The following is an 18,402-nucleotide window of genomic DNA, read 5'->3' on the forward strand; positions in this document are numbered from 1 at the left end:
TCTTTCAGATATGAGCTAATGGCTTTATGTCTTTTTAGCATTCTTCATCACTTAACAACCTGTCTCCAGCTACATGGATTTGTGGGTAGTAAGGACTAGTAGATTATAAAGCATGCCACATGAAAATAAAAGCTCTTTGCCTTTGTAATTAATCATTTTTTCCTTCTTGCCCCAAACCACAACAGGGATTTTCATGGCAGTTTCACATGGATAAGAGACCTCTTTTTGTTATTTTCTCTTACTCTTCTTCCCTTACGCCTAAATGCATGACTTCCTTCATGTACTCATCTCGTGACAAACAGGAGTCTGGATTATTTGAATTCAGCCACCCAGTGCTGTTGTGAAATCATGAAGTATAAATACTGGAATTCTTACTAGTGAATTCCTACCAGATGAATAGAAACAGCACAAAAGAACTGGATTCCTATGCCTGCACATCACTATTTTCCTTTAATAACTGGGAAAAACTATTTTGTGGATTTTACCAGCTGAGGTGCGTTGCTTGTTCCACATCATGCCGACATTCTGTCCTAAGGTCTGAGCCAATGTGATAGCCATGGTACCAACATTTCCATACTGCATTGGGAGAGGAGAAAGAATGAGTATAAGGAGGTATAAGAGAAAGAGAAGACATCCGATATGTAGCCAGTTATTAATTATATACATACTCATTAAAATAAAGGTTTGGATAATTTCCTAAAAGAGAAGGCCATAGGCCATTATTGAGATGGCTGGGGAAATCCACTGCTTATTCCTAGGATAATCAGCATAAAATCTGTTTTACTTCTTGGGATCTAGCTAGGTATTTGTGACCTGAGTTGGCCACTGTTGGAAACAGGATACTGGGCTTTATGGACCTTCGGTTTGTCCCAGTATGGCAATTCTTATGTTCTTATCCAAACTCTTGTACATTATATTATGAATATATACAACAGAAAGAGGTAACATTTTATTTTTTCAGTCTCAAATTAAGTGCTTTCTATAGAAGGAATGTCAACAAGTGTCAAATTTTATAACTAGTGCTACTTTTTGCTGTGATGTCATGGGTCTCAATCCTATTCTTTCAAAATAATTCAAGGGCATTTTTAATGGCCACAGAACACCCAAAACTAAAGGCCCAATATTCAAAACAATGTAAATGACCAGGAGAGGCTCCCAGCCACTGAAATTGCCTATCCAGGGCTAACTGGGCATTTTCAGCGGCACATAAGCAGATAGTACCCCTGAAAATGCCCAGTTAGTGCTCAAGCCAAAACTGATTATTTTGAGGGGTGTTCCAGGGTGCAGAGTTGGCATGTAACCGGTTAAGATAACTACATAAATGGAACCGCATAAAATGTAGTCCTATCCATGTGGTTCTTCATAACCAGGGGGTGCCGGTTCGAGGCAGGGGGGGTGCCGGATCGTAGGGGGGGGCCTTCGAGGGGAGCAATGCCGGTTCTCGGAGGGGGGAACGCATCAAAGCGAGTTTCCATTATTTCCTTTGGGGAAACTCGCTTTGATAAACGAGCATTTTGGATTACGAGCATGCTCCTGGAACGGATTATACTCGTAATCCAAGGTACTATTGTAATTTCATTTACAGGTGTTTAATTTCTGCACTTTACAAAGGTTAGACTTGACCACCATAGACAACTCAGTCCTGAATTCATATATCTGGCCTAACTCTTTCTTTATTTCTTTATCAACCGCTTATTCCTAAGCGGCATTCTTGCAACTCTGTCCACTGGACAGTCTGGCAAAATGATGCACCTTCCATTCTGTACAATGGTGCTAACTTCTTGCACAAAGAAGGCTATTATTTAAAAGAAGTGAGGGAGATCTCATTTTCTGACTCTGCATTACTGCCTTATGAACAAACCTCATTAACACCGCCTCCTCTTGCCATTGAACAAATGCCCCCAAAGTAGGCTGTCCCGCTGCGGCTGCTCTGAAAGGTTCGGCCACTGGGGAGAAGAGAAAGGTGAAAACATAATGGATGAATATGTCAAGGAGATGTTTATGTTTATTAAAATTCACTCTACTGCCCTTATCTCCAATCGACTTAAAGTGAGGATTTTTGCCCTATGTAAAATCCACGCACTGTGTCCTATTCTGATTTATAAATTGTAATGCATTGTAAACTGCTTTGGGTGAACCTCTTCATGAAAAAATGGTTAATAAATCTAAAATAATAAATAAATCTAGCCAGCAGGGCAAAGCGGTTAACATCTAAAAAGGAAAGTCAATTGAACTAGACACCTCTATCAAGCTGGTTTTAGATCCTCTCATAGCACAAAAATGTTCTTATTGCTCTTCTCAGTATTCTTTACTCCTTCTTGAATTCCAATCACATCATCTTTCTTATTTCCCTTGACCTTTCTGTCATGTTTAACCTTGTCGATCATTCTTTGCTTCTTTTTCATCTTTTGGACATCAGTACTAGTTTACCTCTTTTCTTAAGAATCGATCATTCTTATTTAAATCCAAAAGCTACTTCAACCTCTGTGCCACTAACTAGTGGAGTGGCCTCAAGGTTCCATTTTATTCCCTACTAGTTTTTTAACCTGTTATATTAACGGGTGCTAGAATAGATGTGTCCCTGCTCCCCCCTGTCCAGCAGTAGCCCTTCTCCCTTCCTTTTACTTCCCCCCTGTCCAGCAGCACCCCTTCCCTGCTCCCCCTGTCCAGCAGCAGCCCTTCTCCCTTACTTTTACCAACCCACCAGTCCAGCAGCACCCTTTCCCTGCTCCCCCTGACCAGCAGCAGCCCTTCTCCCTTCCTTTTACCTCCCCTCTGTCCAGCAACACCCCTTCCTGCTCCTCCTGTCCAGCAGTAGCCCTTCTCCCTTCCTTTTACCGCTCCCCTGTCCAGCAGCACTCCTTCCCTTCTCCCCCTGTCTAGCAGTAGCCCTTCTCCCTTACTTTTACCTCCCCCCTGTCCAGAGGCACCCCTTCCCTGCTCTCCCTGTCCAGCAGTAGCCATTCTCCCTTCCTTTTACCGCCCCCTGTCCAGAAGTATCCATTCTCCCTTACTTTTACCTCCCCCTGTCCAGCAGCAACCCTTCCCTGCTCCCCCTGTCCAGCAGTAGCCCTTCTCCCTTACTTTTACCACTCCCCTGTCCAGCAGCACCCGTTTCCCTTCTCCCCCTGTCCAGCAGTAGCCCTTCTCCCTTACTTTTACCTCCCCGCTGTCCAGAGGCACCCCTTCCCTGATCTCCCTGTCCAGCAGTAGCCCTTCTCCCTTCCTTTTACCGCCCCCTGTCCAGCAGCACCCTTTCCCTTCTCCCCCTGTTCAAAAGTAGCTCTTCTCCCTTACTTTTACCTCCCCCCTGTCAAGAAGCACCCCTTCCCTGCTCCCCCTGTCCAGTAGTACCCCTTCTCCCTTCCCTGCTCCCTGACTAGCATCCACTAGGACAGGCAGCCTTGGGGCTTTTGCTAGGCTGGTCTGCCTCGCATTATCAAAGTGAGCTGGCCAACAAATGCCGCATGGCTGCTTGATGAAACCGCGGCTGCTGCCGCTGCTGGTCCGGCAGTGAGAAGAAGAGGCAGAAAGTCAGCCGGCGTTGGAGATCAGGGCAGGAAATCAGCTGAGGCAGGCACGGAGTCACGGATCATGGAGGCACGAAGATTGAAGTGCGCATGCGTGCTAAGGGTTTTATTATAGCGGATTCTTTTTAATATTTTTCATGCCTCTCTAGCTACCCACATTCAAGACTCAGATGTTATGGCATTTATTTATGCTGATGGCATTCTTTTTTATCTCAACTTCACCCTTATACCCCAAATTGGGCTACCTACACACCCGCTTTATAGAGTTGCTTCCTGGCATTCTGATCAGCTCCTGGTACTGAACAAACATAAAACTGTGGCCTGCTGTATTATTGGTGACTCTTCCCTACCCATGCAACTCCTTTATCATTTTTCAGACTGAATATCACACCTGTAATATCCTTTGACTATGTTTTCTCTTTTCATCCACATGTCCCCACTCTGCTTAAAGTAGGGGGAGTGGGAGGAGGGTTTGCCCTAAGTAAAATGTACATTCTGTGCTTTATTTTTGACAGCCAAGCATTTCATATCTTTATATAATAATAATAATAATAATAACAACAATTTATATACCGCAAAACCGTGAAGTTCTATGTGGTTTACAATGGTTAAAAGATGTTACAAATTAATTAGAATTAACAAGATTAGAAGCTAGTTATCAACATCGCTAGAGATCAGTTATTGTGGAGTAGGATTGTACAGGTTAGTTGCCTAAATACTTCAGGAACAGATATGTTTTTAGGTGTTTCCTAAATTCCCCATAAGTAGTAGGTGTGAGCAATTGTTCCAGATCTTTGCCCCATAATGCCATTTGATGTGAGAGAAGATGTTGATAGTATATTTTAAATTTACATCCTTTACCGGTGGGGAAACAAAATTCGAGTGTGAGCTTCTCTTATGTCTGTTGTTTGAGAAAAAGAAGAGGTCAATTATATATTTAGGGGCTAAACCGAATAGTGCCTTAAAGCAAAAACATTTGAATTTAAACTTCACGCATGCCTCCATCGGTAACCAATGTAGAAGTCAGTAGAAAGGTGTTACATGATCAAACTTCTTCAACCCAAAAATTTGCTTAACTGCCGCATTTTGCACCAATTGTAATCACCACATATTCTTCTGGGAAATTGCCAGGTAGGCGATATTGCAATAATCTAGTTGACTCAGTATAAAGGATTGTACTAGGATTCTAAATGATGAAACATCAAAATATGCTCTAATGGACCGAAGCTTCCAGAGAGTAAAAATACCATTTCTAACTAAGGAGTCCACCTGGTCTTTCATGGTTAGACTCTGGTCCAATGTTACGCCCAATATCTTCATAGTGGGTTGGATGAGATACCTACATTTACTGATGCACAGTGATGTTTTAGTGTCAAGTGGGTGTGGTGAAGCTACAAAAAATTTTGTTTTTTCTGAATTAAGTTTGTTTGAATTCAGTCATCCATTGCTCCATCGAGTTTTGTACTTAGGAGTGACTTCCGAAAGAGAGGTAGCGAATGGGATAATGATTGTAAAGTCGTCTGCGTAACTAAATAATTTTATCACCAGCTGGGTTAGTTGTGCACCTAATGACAACATATGAACATTGAATGGTGACCCTTGCGGTATACCAGATGGATTGCTCCAGGTATCAGAGAGATCGTAATTAAAACGTACTTGATATATGCTGGATATAAGAAAACCTCGAAACCAGTCTAACACTTCTTCTCTGATACCAATTGCATCTAAGCATTTTAATAGTTTCCCATGGTCCACTAAGTCAAAGCAGAGCTCATATCAAATTGCATGACCAGGGCATTAAGGCCCTTACTAAACAGGAACCATAAATTATCCAAGATAGCTGTAATTACTGTCTCAGTGCTGAACAAAGGTCTGAAGCCAGATTGAGTTTCACGTAGAAGGGAGAACTGATCGAGGTATTCCATCAATTGGGCATGTATTAATCCTTCCATTATTTTTACAATAAAAGGGATGGATGCTATTGGTCTGTAGTTGGTTACTAATGTTGATGATTCTTTACGATTCTTTGGAATTGGGGTTATTATGATATGACCGTTATTAGTGAGGAACTTTCCATTTTTTAAGTTATCGGTTAAATAATTCAGCAAAGATAGTTTAAAGTCTAATGGAGCTACTTTCATAATTTCGGGGGAAATGGGTCCAAAACACAGTACGATTTAGAGTACTTGCTATATAATTTGATATAATTATTCCATTCTAAATCTTGAAAGGAACTCCAAGTCATGTCCGCTGGTATTTCAGTTCCTTGTGTGTTAGTTATTTGATGTTCGTATATGTCATTTGTTGAACTGTTATTTTTTAGGTTTTTAATTTTTGAATCGAAATGCTGTGCTAAATCGTTTGCTGAGGGTAGTTTATTATTATGCATGAGTTGAGTGTAGCGTGTGGTGTCAAATAAATTCGTAACCAAGTTGAACAGCTCTTTTGTATTGATTCCATTTGAGCTAGCATTAGGTGAGTTGATTTTGGCTGAGTAAAAAGTTTTAAGTTTTTCTTTTATCAGTTGTTTGTAGATTTTTATGTTGGATCTCCAGTTGTTCTGGTCTGATAAGTCACTTCGGATGCGGTAGAAGAAAGGCCCTGTCGGGACTGGCCACGAACAGCCTGTTTACAGCGCTGCCACTGCTGCTTTGGGTAAGGAATGGGGGGTTGGCAAGTCAGGATTGCTGCCACTGCTACTGGGTTGGTGAGGAGAGAGATATGGGATAGCCACTGGAGCCGCTGCTACTGGGTTGGGGCCTGGGTTGGTGAGGAGAGAGACATGCGATAGCCACTGGAAAGTGCAACCATAGCTGGACTGAGGAAAGGGCAAGGGGTCCCTTAGCTGGCACAGCTGGAAAGCGGCTTCAGTGAGGGTCTGGGCAGGGAGAGAGAGAGAGAGAAAGAAAGAAAAAAAAGATAGATGGGGCAGGGAGAGAGAGAAAAAGAGAAAAAGAAAAAGACATCTATTCTAGCACCCGTTAATATAATGGGTTTAAACATCAGGCAGCGATCCAGCATCAAGAGTGAGCGAACGGGGTTCGGAGGGGAGACGGAATGCGTTTGCCCACTGTGTAGCTGGGCAGGTGTGTGCGGGCATCTGGCCACAGCTGGATTGAGGAAAGGGCAAAGGATCCCTTAGCTGGCACAGCTGGAAAGCGGCTTCAGTGAGGGTCTGGGCAGGGAGAGAGCCAGAAAGAAAGAAAGACAGTGGGAGAGAGAGAAAATGAAAGAAAGATAGATGGGGCAGGGAGAGAGAGAAAGAAAAAGAAAAAAGAGAGACAGAAAAAAAGAAAGACAGACAAACATCTACTCTAACACCCATTAATGTAACAGGCTTAAACACTAGTAAGATATATGGGAAAAGACTTAAAGATCTCAATATACATACTTTGGAGAAAAGTGGGAGGGGCGATTCTCTTTTTATGAAAGGAAGCTCCAGAATGAGAAGGCATAGGATGAATTTAAGAAGTGATAGGCTCAGGAGTAATCTAAGGAAATACATTTTTACAGAAAGGGTGGTAGATGAGTAGAATAGTCTCCCATTAGAGGAGGTGGAGACTGTGTCCAAAATCAAGAAAATATGGGACAGGCATGTAGGATCTCTTAGGAAGAGGAGGAGATAAGTGGATGCTGTGGATAGGCAAACTGGATGGACCTTGGCCATTTGGCCTTTATCTGCCATCATATTTCTTTGTTTCTATGTTTTCTTCTACCTTGCAACCATTTCTATAAACAATGCCTTGTACTGTTATCATTTTGGCACATCTGTCTGTCTCCCAAGGACCTTTTACAAGAACATTATTCATTATTCTGTTGTGTGAACAAAAAGCCCCTGCTGGACTGGTTCTAATTGGTTCTCTCTGGGTCACCTGTGCACGCCCAAAAGAAACTACCGCGTAACATAACATAACATAATAACGAATTTCTAGACCACATAACCCTTAGTTCAATGCGGTTAACAAAAGATTATGCTATGAGAGAATACAGAGATAATATAATATACAAAGAATTAACTAGCCAAAAATTTGGAGAAAAGAAAAGTCTTCAGAAGTTTTCTATAATGTTTATAAGATGTTGATCTGGTCAATAATGGGTGAAAATCTTTGTCGAAATAAGCTGGGTTCAGAGGAGTCCAGGACTAGAGTTGTGTTGCTCCTTTGCAGGGACAATAAGAACTGATAATAACAGAATCTTCCTTGTATGTTTGTTCTCGGCTGAGAGCTAGGGAATCAGAAGCCATTCGCATTTGGGACACTTCTGAACTTGGTATCTGATTTACAACGTGTACCACGAAGGACTGGCAATCGTTTGCATTGGCTGTTACTGGAGGGATGCCACCTTGTGCTGACCGAGTGAGGATTACTACTATTAATTATTTCTATAGCGCTACCAGACATACACAGCACTGTACAGAGTCACAAAGAAGAAAGATTCTCCATAGGCTTGCTATACTCTTGTAGCTGAGAAGATAAATCCATCACCATGGGAGCTGACTGTCTATTGGACCCAGGGGTGAGACAGGAATTTATCTCTATAGTCTTGCTGGGCTAGATTAGATCTTGTTTGGAAAAGATAAGGTTCTTTAAGGACTCTTGGTGATTGTGCCAAGCTAATCATTACAGATTTGCTGCTATATTTTGTTATCAGGAATCATTATTGTTAGGAAATATATATTGTGTGATCAGTCATATTTTCTAATTATAGTAATTACATATGCACTAACTGAATGCTGGAATATTTACTGAGATATTTGTGCATAATGATTAGTCTGTTATTTTATACAGCCTGCTATATATATTATTTTCTTTATTTTTATAATAAAGTTTCAGATAGTTTCTGGTCTTATCTTTCCAATAATATTATGAAAGTCTGAATTCCTAGGTTTGGCATTAGGTATACGAGTACAGATGCTTATCTGGTTGTCAAAGAGATTTATTATGCCTAATTAGTCTACAATTGCATGTCTCTGGATATCAGCTGTTGCCCTGCAAATGCCTTCATTAGAAGTTTTACCCATTCCCTTATCCTTACTTAGTATAATTGGTTCTTTATTTTATATATATTGGTGTTCTTTTCCAACTCATTATTAGTATTTTTATTATATAAACTGGTTTGACAAGCTGGCTAGTAAAAGTGGTATATCAAATTCTTCTAATAAACATAAACAGACAGGAAAGCAGTGAGACATTCAAACTCAGAAAGAAGAAAAACAGACATATATTCAAAGTGTATGCAGAGAACCATAATCCAGCATCCAGTCTCAGATAAGCTAGTTTCCAAATGCCAGCTGAAAGAAGTGAGTTTGACAGCTGACTTAAATTTCTCCAAAGACAATTCACCACATATTGAGGAGGTCAGATTATTTCAGACACTCGGGCCCAAAAATAAAATGCCTCATTTCTTGTGGACTCAAAATGAGCATTAACTTGAGATGGTAAAACCAGGTGCGTAACCAGGCCTCCAATTTCAGGAGAGGTTGGGGGGGGGGGAGGAAACCTTGCTAGAGCACAAGGTGTGGATCACAAAATTTTGCCTCAATCTGCTGCCACTCTGTGTTGCCCCCCAACCCCCACATTCTTCAGCCGGTGAAGGTCCCCAACCCCGCTAGCAGAGGTGGTGCTTCCGCCTGTGACCACTGCAACATCTGTGGTGGGCCTCCCCCACCAGCGCAGGCTCAGTTTCAACAAAACTGAGTTTGTGAGAGAGAGCCCTATCCCCTACACATGCTCATTTTAGCAAAAAGGGAACATGCATGACAGGGAGTGAAGGCTTGGTGCAGCAGCAGTGGGCTGCAAACGGAAGAGTACTTTAACTAGTGAGGCATGGAGACCTTTGACAGCCAGGGATCTCAAACACAAAATAAGAAGGCCCAGGTCCCCAAGGCCCTCTGTGACTGTACCCCTATCCAAAATTAAACACTATTCAATAGCTAACAGAAATGAGTGGTAATTGATGTCGATAAATAAACTAGATCTGTGAAGAGGACTGCAAGCTTCCTGCCCCAGACGGAGATTCTATATGAATTATATTGAAAGAGACCTCAGCATTTGCTCAAAATGCATTTCAAGAAGAAGATACTAACAAGCAAAAAGAATGTGAATGCAAAATATCCTGGAACTCACGAGAAAAGGTGGACAGCATCACTTGGTTCCTGGAGAGACTCCCTTCGGTATTTCATGAACCTGCCCAATGTCAGAAGTGGATCATCCTCTGTTCTGATCCTGTCAGCTGAGGCCCATGTTTCCATGGCAACCAGCACTATCCTGGTATTTAGCTGTTCCCTGTATATCTGCAAGAAAGGGGCAGAAATGGAGCGGTGTTGTTATAACTTCCCTTGCCTATCAAGCAGTAATTGCTCTATATGCAGATTCTACGACCCTTTATGAACCACAGCTGCCAAACCATGGTTCCTCATAGTCAACCAACCTCTACCTCCGAGATCCACCCACCAGCACTTACTGCGTCAGCTAGGTTGACCACTGATTTGGCAAAGTTGTTGGTAAGTATGACAGACTGTCGGAGCTGTTCAAACTGTGGGAAGAAACAAAAGGCATCAATGAAGGAAAAATGTTGGGGGGGGGGGATATATTTATAGGCCTAAAAGCTGAAATGCTTATTGCTTGGCATCTAACATTAACATTTAGGGCTCCTTTTACTAAGCTGCGATAGCGTTTTTAGCACGCGTAGAATTGCCGCACATGCTAAACCTGCGCTACGCAGCTAGAATAGCAGCTCAATGCTGGTGTTAGCGTCTAGCGTGCACGGCAATTTAGCACATGCTAAAACCGCTATCACAGCTTAGTAAAAAGGGCCCTTAAAGCTTTCACAGAAATATAGTAGGCATGCAGACTCTAGACTCACCAACTGATGATCATTGACCACTGTTAATTCAATATATTTCATTTCAGTCTGGACTGTGTGCTGGATTCGCTGAACCTGAAAAGAATCCATAGAAAAGGTCTGAGGTCATCTTATTGTTTATGCCCTTCTCTCTCAAAGCGTTGTGCTTTCCTACAAGTTTCTGTGCCACTGATATCAGTCATCAAACAGGATATAAACTGCAACACTAATTGATGACATCATTCAGTGGTGCCAATTTGGACCAATTTTCTTAGAGCTCAAGAAATCCTCCCTTATATAGCAAACAGGTCTTACCCAGGGCAGGGTCCTACCTGGGGCAGGGGAGGGTGCTGCCATTTTGAAGATGTTAGCATCTGAGGCAGGAACAAGTGGGTATTGCTCCTGCCTCAAATAAGGTACAGGGGTCTGGGAGGCCTGGGCAAGGGGTTGTGGGGTTGAGAGTAAGTGCCACTAGAAGCTGGGGAGGTTTTTTCAAGTTATGTTGGGTCAGGGAGTACTACTAGACAACAAGAACTAATTTGAAAGGGAGGAAGGGCCACTATACTACTGATGCAATTTTTTTATTTTTTTTAATATCAGGGGAAAGGAGATTTCTAGACTACCAGGGCACCTTTATTTTTAAACTTTGGCAAAAAGGAGAGGGTTCAGTTGAGAGGGGAGTTACTAGATTAACAGTAGTTTTTTTAACATCAGGGGAAGGGGGTTGGATTGGGAGGGAAAGGCACTTTTTTACACTACTAGGGCACTTCTTTTAATATCAGTGAAAAGTGTGTGCTGGATAGGGGGGGGGGTCAGAAAGCAATCCGGGTTTGGGTGGTCAGGTTGGAGTGAGAGAGCGAGTGTAGCTAGACATCCACTCCTCTCAATCAACCCTTCTATGCAACCCAAGGCTGCAAGGCTTCCTCAGTGGTCAATAAGATTTATCCTAGATATGGAAGAATTTCATTAGGCCTAGACTTACAAGACATTGCTTCCATCTTACGGCTCACTGAGCATGCTGGATCCCTGTACATTGTACAGGACTATTAAACTGAAGAGCTATGATGCTTGCTGTCTTGCAGTAGTTCACCCAGGATACTAGAACACATGTTCATTATGTGTCCTCGCGTTAAAGTTTACTAGGATCAGGTTTGGAGGAAAATCTCACATATTTTTTCAAAGACTATTAACTTGACCTTTAAAATAGTAATGTTAAAAGAAGCAGTCTTACAAGTAACTCTTGAAAAACCTTGTATGAAATTGTTTAATATTCTGATGCCAATATCTATTTCGAATATTTATTTATTTATTCAATTTTCTATACCGTTCTCCCAGGAGAGCTCAGAATGGTTTACATTTATATCCTGGAAATTTTTTTATTTTTTTAATTTATTTAAGCATTTATATACCACTTATAAGTGGTTTATATTCAGGTACTCAAGCATTTTCCCTCTCTGTCCCGGCAGACTCACACTCTTATCTAATGTACCTGGGGCAATGGGGGATTAAATGACTTGCCCAGGGTAACAAGGAGCAGTGTGGGATTTGAACCCACAACCTCAGGGTGCTGAGGCTGTGGTTCTAACCACTGCACCACACACTCCCCAACAATGCTAAGTGGGTTCCAAAAGTACATACATAATCAAAAAACAAAACAAGCAGGATAAAATCACAAAAACAAACAAAATCTATATAACAAAATCTGAAAACCCATACACAAAAACAACAAATTTAAAACATCATTAAAAAATGAATTAAAAAAAAAAAAAAAAGCAGATCATACATCTAGAAAGGTATTCAATTAAACCCACCTCAGGTACATTTATAACCTCATAAATTGACATGCAAATAAGACTGTTTTCACACCTTTCCTAAACTGAATCAAAGTAGGAGCCTGCCTTAACTCCAAAGGAAGAGCATTCCAACAATCCGGACCCTGTATGGAAAACATAGTTTTACGAGTTACAGAAAGCTTTGCAAAGGTCAAAGATGGCACTTTCAAACTTGCCCCCTCCATAGAACGTAATGAGCGTGATAAACTTGCAGACCAGAGCACAACACTGTTGAATTCAACTCTATGCTCAATCAACAATCAATGTAAAGCACGTAAGATCGGCGAGATATGATCGAATTTAGAGGCCCATACAATCAAATGTGCAGCAGCATTCTGTGCCATTTGCATAGCCTGCAACACGTATTTGGGCAAACCTAAGTAGAGAGTGTTACAGTAATCAAATAACGGAGTGATCATCGATACGATGACCGTTTTGAAATTGTCCTGTGATAAGAAATCTCTCAAACTTCGCAGCAAGTGCAAATTTAAAAACACACGAGAAATTACTGCTCTGACTTGCAGTTTAAATGATAATGAGGAGTCCATTAGCATCCCCAAATACCTGCTTTGCTGTGAAACTGGGACAGCAATATCACCAAACATAATTTCTTGAGGGCGAGCTGACAGATTTTTCTGTCGACTAAGAAAAAGAACTTCAGTTTTTTCTACATTCAATTTTAACCGATTTAAATTCATCCAGTTCTGTATTATCCCAAAGCAAGTATTAAGATCTACCAAGGCTTTATCAGCCGATTTATCCACTGGGATCAGGAACTGGATATCATCAGTGTACAGATGAAAACTTACACCTAGCTTCCTCAGTTCCTTACACAAGGGCGTCATATAAATGTTAAAGAGAACCGCCGATAAAGCCGACCTCTGTGGTACCCCACGGTTCAGCGTCGATCAATCTGATTTGGTCTGTTCCACTTCAACACAGTAAACCCTGTCATCCAGGAAAGAATGGAACCAGTCTAAAACTGACCCAGCCAAACCTAGAGCACATAGTCTCTCCAACAAAATTTGGTGATTAACCGTATCCAAAGTGGCAGAAACATTCAAGACGACCATAAAATAGGAAGTCCCATGATTTAACCCTTTGCACACAATGTCAGTAACTGACACAAGCAGGAGTTCAGTCAAATACTTTGATCGGAACCCAAACTGTTGATCATCCAAAAGCATGTGTCTTTCTAAAAAAAGATTGTAACTGTAAAAGCACTGCTTTTTCAACAACTTTAGACAAAACATTTAATGAAGAAATAGGTCAAAAATGATCTAGTGCGGTACCAGGCATCCTGTTTTTCAAGAGGGCACACGATTGCTTTCTTCAGCAAAGATGGAATCTTACCCACCTCTAATGAGGCAGAGACAACTCGCAAGACCGATGGAGCCAAAACTTCCAACATTGATGCTAAAACACCGATCGGACAAGGGTCAAATGAACAGGTGGACTTATTCATTTCCTAGATGGTTATTTTTACCTCCATTACTGATACAACATCAAAATCAGTCCTCTTCTTCGCCCCACCACGCTTTCTCACCCTCCTCCACTGCTGCGCGCACCACTTCTCTTTCCCCGTGCCTCTGTGACATCAGAAGAGCCGACATAAGCGCGACAGCAGGTTGGGGATTATGGCACACTCAGCAGTGGGAGGGCAATGAAGGAGCTGGGGGGAGAGGAGGATGGGTGCTGCGCCCCTACCAAGATGGCACCCGGGGCAGACTGCCTGCGCCCCCCCTCCCCCCGCCCTTACTATGCCACTGCTTAGTCATTTTGGATTCTGTACTATTGGACAGCTTACTTAAAAGTCACTACTCTTCATAAAAGTGGTTAATAAATAAAAATACTGACACACAAAGGCCCTAATTCTATAAATGGTGCCTAACTGCCAGGATTGAGAGGAACAAGCACCTACCAAGTTAGATGCCTACCAGATAATTTTTCAAATTATTTTTTGTAATGGCCCTTTCAATTAACAGCGGGCTTTAAAAAAGGTTTGGATAATTTCCTAAAAGAGAGTCCATAGGCCATTATTGAGATAGCTTGGTGAAATCCAATGCTTATTCCTAAGATAAGCAGCATAAAATCTGTTTTACTACTTGGGATCTAGCTTGTACTTGTGACCTGGGTTGGCCACTGTTGGAAACAGGATACTGGGCTTGATGGAACTTCGGTCTGTCCAAGTACAGCAATTTCTATGTTCTTATATGAGCCTAGTATAAGACAGTCAAGCCATTGTGACATCACTGATGAGTTTGGCCCTTAGGCACTGGTGGAATGTGCATAATGACATCATAATCTCAGCTCTGGCAGGTACTTGGGTTGTCTACTGTTGGAAATAGGATACTGTGGGCTTTATGGATCTTCAGTCTGTCCCTGTATGGCAACTCTTATGTTATTATGTTCACTGATTAAGCCAATTAAGAAAATTAATTTATGCACCTAGATCGGTTAAGGGCGCCGATCTAGGCACCTAACTTCAGAAACCATTTATCGAATCTGGGCCAAAGGGCAGACATGAGGAAAGTCACTGCTTATTCCTTGGGTAAACAGCATGGAATCTTGCAACTTTCTGGCATCCTGAAAATGACTTGCGATCTGGATTAGGCAGTGTTGGAAATGGGATGCTGGGCTAAATGGTCCTGGCACAATGTGGGAATTATGTTCTTATATCTGATTTATTTTGCTGCAAACTCTAGATTAGTTGGGTGACAGCAAGATCGTTATCCATGATACCTAAACACAAAAATTTTTTACTGCTCCAAAAATAAAAAGGGGAAATAAGCACTCATAACATGATATTCACCACACCTAAATTATAATCATTTGGTCTCTGTAATCTATAAAACATTTTAATGCATTGAAATCATTGTTCAAGCAACTTATGAAATTTTTATGTAACGAAAGGTGGTAGTTTCCTCGTTTGCCTGTGTATCTTACATTCTACCATTTATACAGAAATAATACCCACTTGTCTCTTTCTTCTTAGTTTTGGTATACTGGAAGTAGTGTTTTGGTCCACGCCATGAAGCTGACACCCTGAAATAAAAACAATCATGATTCAACCTAGTACGCAAAGCAGATACAACTCTGAACTGCCAGCCTGAATTAATGCATCTGTGGCTATAGACAAATCCTGCCTTTGTGAGAGATTCTTTTTCTGTTTTCATATAATGGAAATGGGGACTTGTATACTGCCCTTTTGTAGCTTTGGTATTTCATAGCTGATATTCAAAATGGTGGCACTGGAGGATTAAGTGACTTGTGGGATTTGATCACACAACGTCTGGGTGCAGAGGCAGCAGCTCTACCAGTGATATCGTATTTCCTTCTTGTTCCTGATCTTTTTTCCTATTTCCACCCCTTTCTACTTTTTCCTTCTCATATATATTAACTAGTATTAATGTACAAGATGTCGATAGGTAGTGTAGCAAGCACTAAATAAACTTGATTTACAGGACTGAAAGTGTTTAGAAATGTGTCCTTTCAGAACAAGCTTACGAAGGACTGCACCAGTAGTATAAGTACTGAGGGGGGAAGGCTTGGCAGCCTGGGCCCCCTCACTGTGGAGTCAGGCCCCTCCACAATTGCAGCACCTGTTAAATGGCTGTTGGAGTTGCCCAAGCCCCAACAGTTTAAGAGATCCACTGTCTCAGCAATGAGGAAGTTGGCGGCATGCTTTCCAGCTTTCAATGCTGGCACTCCCTGTGTAGGCTCAGTTCACTTATGAACTGAACTTGCATGGGAGTGTGGACATTGGCATCTGGAAAGCACACTGCCAACTTCCTCGCTGCTTAGGGGACAGTTCAGGTAGTGGCTCTTTTCAGCAGGTGGGGCTTGGGCAACCCTGCCAGCGAATGTAATATTTTTAACGTGAGGAGGGGTAGAATAGAAAGGAAATGTATGGCATCTCCAGTTCACCCCTGGGCCTCCCCCCCAAAAATAGATTGTTGGCTAAACAGGGGAACTGTACATGAAGGCTCTTTTGCAAATCAAAGAAAAGAAAAAGAGCCCGATGAATAAAACTGGAACTAAGAGGCAAAGCACAACTAGGGATGCAAGCTATATACTGCAGATTATTCAGCTTAACACAACTCCAAGTCTGGCACCTTGTGAAATCAGAGAAGTGTTAAAGCACCTCTTACCTTGCTCTGTGCATCCCTGAGAAAGGAGAAGGGCTGGAGTCCTGTGAATAAGATGGGGGTTTTGCTCCTGCTGCAGCTGTTCAAAGAACGAAGAAGTTAATTCCACGAAGATACAAATAAAACTCAAGCGGTGTCTACTTTTCTTCCACTATAAAAGCCATTTATTATTAATATTAAGACATCTTACTCAATGTTGCTCCAGTATATCAAAATATGTAGTTCCTTTATATAAAATCTGAAATCAAAGAACTCCAGCAAAACTCAAATGTAAAGAGTCAATATTGCAAGTTAGCAAACTCCTAGAGCATGACTCACCCTCAAAGGATGAATCAGAAGCACAAGCAGGTTACCTCATCTTGAGAAGATATTGATAGCTCTCTCAAAGCTCAGAAAAATCTTTTCTTTTTTTTCCTGAGTATGCATAGGACATACTTTGTAGCTATTAGCTCACAAGTTGAATAAGGTGAGTAGAGATCCTGAGGAGCTAGATTCAATTCCCAGTGCCCCAGGTACAAAAAAAACACCTTAGATCAAGGGTATCAAAGTCCCTTCTCAAGGGCCGCAATCCAGTCGGATTTTCAGGATTTCCCCAATGAATATGCATGAGATCTATTTGCATGCACTGCTTTCATTGTATGCTAATAGATCTCATGCATATTCATTGGGGAAATCCTGAAAACCCGACTGGATTGCGGCCCTTGATGAGGGACTTTGACACCCCTGCCTTAGATTGTGAGCCAACTAGGAACAGAGAGAAGTACCTGCATGTAATATGTACAATACTGAATGCTGTATGTCTAGGCGCAAGGTGTAGAAGTAGAAGGGACTCTGGGAAGCTGTGATCACAATATGATCCGCTTCAACCTGGACACGGGCAAAACATCGAACCAGAACGACGGCCACGGCACTGAACTTCCGAAAAGGGAATTACGAAGGGATGAGACTCATGGCGTGGAAGAATATTAAGAAGAGGATAAGCACTGTAAAAACGCTAGAGCTAGCGTGGTCCCTTTTTAAGGACACAGTCACCGAGGCGCAAAATCGATATATACTGCGTATCAACAAGGGATCTAAGAGGAAAAAGAACAAGGAACCGGCGTGGCTCACTGTAGCAATGAAAGAAGCAATCAAAGACAAGAAGACTTCATTTAAGGAATGAAAAGGGTCAAAAACGGGCGAAAACTGGAAAAAGCACAATCAACGCAGGTACCATAAGGCAGTAAGAGGAGCCAAAAGAGACTACTAGGAAAAAATAGTGAAGGAGGCAAAAAACTTCAAACCATTCTTTCGATATATTAAACGGAAACGACCCATGAAGGAAGTGGTGGGGCCGTTGGATGACCATGGAATAAAGGGAGTGCTAAAGGAGGACAAAGCCATTGCCGACAAACTGAACACATTTTTTGCGTCTGTATTTACTGAAGAGGATATACACAGCATACTGGAAGCCGACAGGCTGTATGCAGGAAACAAAGACGGAAAATGACAGGGTTGACAGTCAGTCTAGAACAGGGGTCTCAAAGTTCCTCCTTGAGGGCCGCAATCTAGTCGGGTTTGCAGGATTTCCACAACGAATATGCATGAGATCTATGTGCATGCACTGCTTTCAAAGCATATTCATTGGGGAAATCCTGAAAACCCGAATGGATTGCGGCCCTTAAGGAGGGACTTTGAGATCCCTGGTCTAGAAGAAGAATGCAGGCAGATTTATAGGCTTAACAATGATAAATCCCCGGGACCAGATGGCATCCATCCAAGGATAATCAAGGAACCGAAAGGGGCTAGAGCTGAACTTCAACTAATAACCAATCTGTCGATCAAATCAGGAAGGATTACGGAAGACTGGAAAGTGGCGAATGTTACGCTGATCTTCAAGAAAGGTTCAAGGGGAAATCCGGGAAACTACAGACCGGTGAGTCTGACCTCGGTACTGGGAAAGATGGTAGGGGTGCTGATAAATTACCGCATCATTGATCACCTTGATGGACACAATCTGATGAGGACCAGCCAGAATGGTTTCAGCAAAGGAAGATCTTGCTTGACGAA

General features: G+C 41.9%; 1 protein-coding gene across 3 annotated transcripts in view; it reads right to left on the minus strand.

Moving 5' to 3' along the window:
• Positions 1-18,402, minus strand: part of ADAM11 (ADAM metallopeptidase domain 11) — a 103,088-nt gene that overhangs the window by 29,166 nt on the left and 55,520 nt on the right. For all 3 annotated transcript variants that reach the window (XM_033917931.1, XM_033917929.1, XM_033917930.1), the window contains exons 7-13: positions 16,357-16,432; positions 15,183-15,250; positions 10,395-10,469; positions 9,993-10,064; positions 9,656-9,822; positions 1,862-1,946; positions 486-576 (exon numbers count right to left, since the gene is read on the minus strand). In XM_033917931.1, the coding sequence (XP_033773822.1) occupies positions 486-576; positions 1,862-1,946; positions 9,656-9,822; positions 9,993-10,064; positions 10,395-10,469; positions 15,183-15,250; positions 16,357-16,432 (634 nt within the window). The remainder of the gene's footprint in view (positions 1-485; positions 577-1,861; positions 1,947-9,655; positions 9,823-9,992; positions 10,065-10,394; positions 10,470-15,182; positions 15,251-16,356; positions 16,433-18,402) is intronic.

This window comes from Geotrypetes seraphini, chromosome 13, assembly GCF_902459505.1.
Source record: "Geotrypetes seraphini chromosome 13, aGeoSer1.1, whole genome shotgun sequence".
Classification (NCBI taxonomy): domain Eukaryota; kingdom Metazoa; phylum Chordata; class Amphibia; order Gymnophiona; family Dermophiidae; genus Geotrypetes; species Geotrypetes seraphini.